The 7,877-nt window shown below is 30.7% G+C and overlaps 1 protein-coding gene across 1 annotated transcript; it reads right to left on the bottom strand.

The window, feature by feature from the left end:
- Window positions 1-4,267: 4,267 nt before the first annotated feature.
- LOC115975290 (L10-interacting MYB domain-containing protein-like) lies at window positions 4,268-7,875 on the bottom strand. The gene is made up of 4 exons (XM_031096014.1): window positions 7,580-7,875; window positions 7,182-7,215; window positions 4,510-4,857; window positions 4,268-4,419 (listed from the first exon to the last, which is right to left on the bottom strand). Exons 3-4 carry the CDS (start codon window positions 4,855-4,857, stop codon window positions 4,315-4,317), a joined length of 453 nt encoding a protein of 150 aa, XP_030951874.1. The 5' UTR covers window positions 7,182-7,215; window positions 7,580-7,875; the 3' UTR covers window positions 4,268-4,314.
- Window positions 7,876-7,877: the final 2 nt, after the last annotated feature.

Genomic DNA, 7,877 nt, shown 5'->3' with positions numbered 1-7,877 from the left:
AACCGGGGCTGTACCGCACGAACTGGTGGCAAGAACCGTGAACCCCTTAGCATTTTTTTTTTTAATAAAAACAACTTAACACAATTTTATTCTACTTAATTAAATTATCCATCTCTTACAAGGAATAAAAAAAATATATAATTAAAATCCTTCAAAGATATTCAACTTTACTTCAAAAATTAATCATAAATTTTAATGTTTTCATGGTTATTATTTTATTTTATTAACTTTCTTATTTAATTATTAAATATATGCTTGAAAATCATTAAATTTCCCTTACATATATAGATATATTATCAATTTTGCTAGTTTTATAAATTTAATATTTATATTTAGGCTTTAATTAATTATTAAATTAATTATGACATCATCACAGTTCGACCCCAGTTCAACCTTGGTTCGACCTCAAAAACCTTGAACCTCTTCCTTTTATGGTTCAATGAACTGTCTGGGTCTGAAAACCTTGCCTCATGTGCGAACTCAAATGCTCTTCTTGATGAAAAGGCCTGTACTTCCAAAACATTGAAAGGTAATGCCATTTGTTGAGACACAAAGGCCATGTCAAGTCCATCTTCATTTCGTATTGCTAGTATTTATCACCCCATATACAGGTTACGAGTTCGTGTTTTTTAATCCGGTTGGCTCTCTAACCTGGCCACATATTATTGTTATGATTTATTTATTTATAGTGGTGTTAGAGTATTAGCATCAGCCTCAATACAATTTTAGCTAAATTGATAATAAAAAAGAAACTCCACTTTTATAACTTTAGTTAATGTATGTTTTACAACAAATACACCAGCCTTAATACTCTATCCTTATTTTATTTAAAAAAAAAAAAAAATTCCCACTCAAATCAAGTTTTTAAATTAAACAATGGATAAAAATCATTTAAAATGATAAAATCTCAATAGATAAAAAAATATAATCAAATGATCAGTTACATTATTTTTTTTTAATAATGATAAATTATTTTGCTTAGCCAAAAAAATAACGTTACATTATATTATATTTATATATTATAGTTTAATAGTAGTTTTCTTTCTAAAAAAAAATAGTTTTCATTTCCCCAAAAATCATAAAATAGTTTTATTAAATTATGATGTTATGTACTATAATATAATTATTATTTTAATAAGAAAAAAAGAAGATTAAAGAGAACTTGGAGAAGTCATACTTGTGGGTGTGGCCACTTAGGGATTCTACCTCGGTTGTAAAGAATTAAGGACCCATTTGGATGGAGGGGAGAATGAGAGGGAATGGAAGAGGGTAGAGTAGAGTTGGCTGATTTTAGACCAAATCTACTCTATTCCTCCTCCTTTTCCCTCAATCCAAACGGACCATAAAGTTCAACCATACACGTGCTCCATGATATCATGGAAGTTGGAGCAAAAGAGAGAGTATTGAAACAAGAAAATATTTTAAAAACGTAAAATTATGACTTTGGCGTGAAAAGTGTCTGGCCATATGTGGTGTGACGGTGTTGCTCGCTTAATATTTTGTATCAATTTGGTGAGACTAATATGTGAGTTTTTAGCTATATATTTGCTAAAATATTAAAATAGTTACACTGATGTGAATGCTTTTATGCTTGATCTTGCTGGTATAGTACCTCTTTTTTAGAGAAATTGAAGCATCTTTAAAGGGCTATAAATAACCTGAAGAAGGTATTCTGCTCATGGAAATAACTCATAAGCAAGCCCTTGATTCTTAAAAACATTACAAGGAAACATCTCTTTGGATTTACATTGGCATAAGAGCTAGATGAAATCCTTTATATGTTCTCTGAATTAGGAATTAGGTTTTCTTTTCTCAAAAGTAATTCATTTTAACACAAGCAAAAACAAGGTTATGTGTTCTTATGTGGATGGATTTGCGGGGCCGGGGGGGACTAGGTTGGTCCAGTGGACTGTAAACTTTCTCCTCCCAATGGGCTTCATTTCCTCTTAATAGTGTTGTGGGCCGAAAGCCCACTATATGCTTGTTTTCAATGTAAACCGTTTTCAATCAAATTGCAGCTGTTTATAAATTGGGTCATTTCATCATATGAACATTTCCATAGTTCCATGACAACCCGGAACTATAATCTTTGTACCCAACACTTTTTGAGATTAATGTACAATCAGTTCTATCATTTAAGATGAATGTTAGAATTCTAAAAAAATTAATATGTTGGTTGGGGAAAACATTACAAATAAATAAGAACTAATGTGCTAATTTTACTTATCAGTGATCAACCCACTATTTTGTTAATTCCGATACTAAGTGTGTGTTTGGCAAAAATTAATTTTGCCATCTAAATTTACTATTAAACTTATTTTTGCTACTATCATGGGCTCCGTTGTAATTTTTGATACTATTCATGGATCTTATTATACTACTTTAGCTAACTTTTACCTTTATCTACAGTACTTTCAGCAAAATAAGCGGATCTCAAATAGATCTTAAGAGTCTGTTTGGCTAGCTTATTTTTTGTCAACTTTTTTTACTATTCAGCTTATTTTTGCTACTATTCATGGGTTTTACTGCACTTTTTGGTATTATTCATAACTCCCAACGTACTATTTCAACTAACATTCACTTTTATCTACGGTACTTTCAGTAAAAAGTTTTCAGTTTCAACAAAATATGTGGATTCCAAATAGACCCTAATTCTAAATGGTTGAATTCTGTAAATTAATTTTTTTAATAATTACAATAATAATATTAATAAATTTATAAGACAATGCCTCATTTTTTATTTTTTAAAGATAGTTTTAATCTATGATGTCCGCTCTTGATGATAGTTTTTTTATCATTAAATCAAGACACCAAAAACGGTTTTTAGTATAGACAAATATTAAATCCTAAATCTCTTATTCAACCATAACAAATTTTACCATAAAACAATGCTTTCTTTTAATGTACTGAACAATATACAAGCCTAACACATGGTTAATGGCTATCAACACAAGTTAAAGCCAATTTATAATATTAAAATACGTACATATCTTTTTATATTTTACCCATGTTATATTTACCCCCTTAATTTTTTTTTATTTTAATAATTGATATCATACATAAATAGGTAACATTATTTGGGTTTCCTAAATAAGGTGTGCTCAAAAATACCAAAAATTACAAAACACCAAGAAAAATTGGTTAAGTTACAAAAATCTTTGCAATCAAATTCAAAGAATAACACACAACCCTACAAAATAAAAAAAGAATAACCCAACAAACGTAAAAATAATTTATTTGAATTTTGTGGTTACTCCATAAGTATAAGTGTTTGTGAAGTGTGAGGGACAATGACCGGTTTTCAAGTCTCCAAGATGGAATTTTACATACATATATATTTAAATTAGGCTAGAGTAGAATTTCTAACATATATAAAAAAAATTATTTTTATTTTTATTTTTATGAGAAAGCAATCCTAAAAGTAAAAAGCTAATAAAATAAAATAAAAGAAGAAACTATAGTTCCAGTGTTCCACTATGAATGAAAATCCTAATTCCTAAACATTATGAGTAAAACATAGGGTGAGTTTGGTTCAGCTTTTTGAAAAAGTGCATAATGAAAAAGTGGAGTTTTGTAAAAGTGCATAATGAAAATGTGGAGTTTCAAAAAGCTGAGTGTTTGGTAAAAACTGTTAAAAAGTGCATAATGAAAAAGCTGAGTGTTTGGCTAGCACTTATAAAAGTGGCTTTTTGAGGGGTAAATGACCAAAAAGGACAATGTATATATAAGAGAATTTATTTCATACCTTTTTTTTTTTTATGTGAGTTTGTTTCATACTTAAATCAATTACTTCATCATACTTAAATCAATTTTTCTCTTTCTAAAAAAATTATTTTTTTCTTACCAATATTAGCTAATAATAACCTACCACTTAAGATTTATTGTGAAAATATTGTAAAAATATTGTGATAAAAATTGATACTAATTTTAATTTGAACGGACTATTAAAATTATTTTTTTCTCTTTCTAAAAAAATTATTTTTTCTCACAAGTGTTAGCTAATAATAACCTACTACTTAATAATACCAATAATATATATATATTATTGGTATTATTTTAATAATGTTTGGGCAATTTTTCTTTTTTAGTGTCATAATTATTTGTTATTACCATTAATGACTTCTTATCAATATTAATTAAATCTAAATAATTTTCATCATCATGAAGCACAAAATAAAAATGTAAAAAGATGATAAAATATACATCAATAATCCAAGTTTAAATTGTACTACATAAAAATGTAAAAAGATAATAAAATACATACCAATAATCGAAGTTTAAATTGTACTACATAAAAATATAAAAAAAATTGTACTACATGAGTTCTGCTCCAGTTGCTGCAATATCCCTAAACATTCTATCAAGTTGTTGTAGATTCTGTAGACCTTTATGTCGAAATTTTGAAGCTTTGGGTACTTCCTACAAAATGTAATTGTTATTTCACTCATATTACAATAATATACATAAATATTTCAAACTAGCTACATATTAATAAAATATTCAACTCACCTTCAACTTCATGTCCCACCAATCATCACTAGCATCAATTGTTCCCTTCACTGCATCCCAACCTAAATTTGTGTCAACACCCTTCAATTTTTCCCACACTCTCCAATCTGCTTTTAATACATCCCACCTACATTTTAATTGTTCCTTATCATAGTTTAGACCAGTCTCATCACGAAATTTGATTACCAAATTGCTCCAACCTTTGGCACTTAAGGCAGCAAAGATTCCCTTATTCCCAGCTTCAATCTCTTCCACACAAAGGTTACAAAAAGTAGTTGTCCAACTTGGATCTACCCATACTGCTCTTGTTTTTTTTGCCTTGGAGTTGGAAGTGTTGTTTTTACCCATCTATAGAGTTAAGCAACCATAAGAAATGCAAAAAATAGAATTCATAATATTCCAATCTAGTGAACTAGTTACAAACATGATCTAATAAATCCAAAAAAAAAAAAAAATTGCTACCTAGTCTGAGCATTAAAATATATGGCCAGAGGAGAACACGGGAATCCAGAAAAGAGGAAGATGAGACTACCCAAAACATTTAACAACTCCATATAATGATCTTAAAAATAATTAATCCAACAAATCAACTGCAGTATCCAAGGTTATTAACCTTGAGAACAAATCATACAAACCAAAATATAACAATCCTAAAACCAAGATATTAATTCCATTCAAATCCCAATACAAATATAACAATCCTAAAACTAAATCATGACCAATGTTCTAGTCCTCATTCGAACAAGTTTTCATTTCTACCAAATAATATATATATATATATATATATATATATCATACTGCTTTTAATTTTAACACCTGCAACCAGACTTCCAAAGGGTACAAAGCCTGTTAGAATTGTTATAAAGTTAGATGAAAACATTAGCCTAAAGCATATAGTTCTATAGCAGCCCTGTATTAATACCACTAATAATTTCTTTTTCCACAAAGAAAAGCCAATCGTTTAATGTTACAAAGTCTTTCTACTCAGCATCATTCTCATTGGGTATATTAAACTTTTTTCTTGTGTGAAATAGCTAGTGGTTTGTATCTGCTATGTAAATGCGTCCAAATTCTACTGAAACTTTGTCCATAATGAACTTTTCATCATCTCACATAATGCCTATTTAACTAATGGACATGCAAATGATGGCAAACTTCATTGTCAGTCAAGAAGCACCATGTATTGCTCTAGATTTTATTTATTTATTTATTTTAATACTGTATTTACGGATCAGATTACATATTCTAGCAACCCAATCATCAATATCCGGATTTACGCATCAAGGAACACCAACCCAAAGTTTGTTCATTACATAACACATGGACACAGCTGAAATATCATTATAACTAACATGCCAATAATCAGCACAGAGTATTGCTCAACAAATCAAAAAGACAATGTAACATGGCATAAGTCTATCAATAGAATTATATGAGGCACAAGTTCGAGAAGAAGTTGCTACAAGCATTCTGAGGAATAATTAGTAAATTATTCCTCAGATTTCAAAATTATTCCTCAGAAAACCAAATTCTTTCCAAAATTTCATTTTCAATAAGATGATACAATCTGAAAAAGGTTAGTACCACATTAGCAACTGTGTCTACCCTCTCGATAAGATCTTTTATTTTGAAAAATAGGTTCATCTTCTATGAGTTAGAACGTTTCGCACAAGCTATATTCTAGTACACTAAATTTTAACAAGAATAAGTGAACAAATAATGTTACTCAAACAGCAATTCCTGCAGATTATAGGAACTTTAAGGCACAAAAGCAATAAAGGGAAAAAAAAAGTGCCCACTTGATGCCTAATTCTCATGCCATAGACCAATTCCAATCAGTACATTCCTTTAATAATGTGTACACTACAAAATTCTAACAGGGCAGCGCTTGGAATGATATGGGGTTTTCGTTCAACTTGAGGGGATTCGAATTTATACTTTACTGGTAGAATTGGCAAGTTACATGAACTGCTTCAAATTTTCAAAACACAATCTCAATTAATCAATCACCAAAGAGAAGAGCAAATAATATGATTTGTTACGTAGAATTGGCAAGTAATATGATTTGTTACGTACACAAGTGTAAACTCATACCTTAAAACAAAAAATAAAGCTTATACAACATTTTTACATTGGACCCATGCTTCCAAGCACATCAAACTGAAGATGTTCATTAAATGGCTTGAAAAAAGACTCTGAGTACGGCAAAAACTCCCCACAGGAATTTGACAAAGGCAACTTATTAGATACCCCACCATTCATATCAACCCCCAATTGTTGGTCAGAAAAGTTAAATGAACCCAGGCCCCAAAACACAAGCTAACACAACTGAAATATATAAGTTCTACACATTCATAGCAACTGAAATATATAACACAACTGAAGCATAACAATATCTCCAAGTTAATACACATTCATAGCAAGATCCGAAATTTTGTTATAACAAAACAAATAAACAAAAACACTTCATGAGAACATGTATATATTCCAATCAGCAAGATCCGAACACAATACCCATTATATATTCATCAAACTAACACTTCATTATATATTCCAATCAGCAAAAACAAATAACAAAACAAGTAAAGGAACAACACCCATTCATAGCAAGATCCGAAATTTTTTTTCCCACACTCGGTAAAAAAAAAAAAAAATCAGATCAGTGTTGGTACCTGGTTTTTGGTAGCAGATCAGTGTTTTTGGTACCTGAGAAATCAAAACCCACACACCAAAAGTGAGAAATCAACCAAAGAACAGAGAAATCAAACCCAAATCCATGAGAAATCAACCAAAGAACAGAGAAATCAAAACCAAAAAAACCCAAATCAGACCCATGAGAATCAACCCCGGTTCGGTCCAAATCAAAACAACCCATACCCATGACAAATCAACCCAAAGAACACACAGAAAAATCACTACCCATAAAACAAACCACAATCCAAAACTACAGAAAGACTTACGGAGAGGAAGAACCAGAAAGAAAGAAAGAAAGAAGAAGAAGAGGAAGGCGAAGCGGAAGAAGAAGAGGAAGGCGAAGCGGAAGAAGAAAAAAGACAGAGATGAAACTTACGAAGGCAGAGCACGGCAGAGAGAACAGATGGAGGCGTCAAATGCGAAGGGAGAGCAGAGATGAGAGATGAGGGCACAACGCGCACAGAAAATGTGTGGGTATTTCGGTCTTTCCATCTTTGCAACGGTAATATAACAAAACGCGCTGTGCGCGTTTTGATTTATGGACCAGGGAGCCTCCATTTCCGTTGCGCGTTTTCCCTTCAGCTTTTCTAAAAGTTCAAAACGCAACTTTTTTATAAAAGTTGCGTTTTGAAGTTACCAAACGCACATTTGGGCCCAGCTTTTTTGAAAACGCC

Source organism: Quercus lobata, chromosome 2 (assembly GCF_001633185.2).
Source record: "Quercus lobata isolate SW786 chromosome 2, ValleyOak3.0 Primary Assembly, whole genome shotgun sequence".
NCBI classification, from domain to species: Eukaryota; Viridiplantae; Streptophyta; class Magnoliopsida; order Fagales; family Fagaceae; genus Quercus; species Quercus lobata.
The sequence above is the reverse complement of the archived record's forward strand: the minus strand, read 5'-3'. Positions and strand labels throughout refer to the sequence as shown.

Coding starts and splice junctions, on each gene's coding strand:
- LOC115975290 (XM_031096014.1), bottom strand. CDS start 4,857: ATGGGTAAAAACAACACTTCCAACTCCAAGGCAAAAAAAACAAGAGCA. Junction 4,420..4,509: donor GGTGGGACATGAAGTTGAAG/GTGAGTTGAATA, acceptor TACATTTTGTAG/GAAGTACCCAAAGCTTCAAA.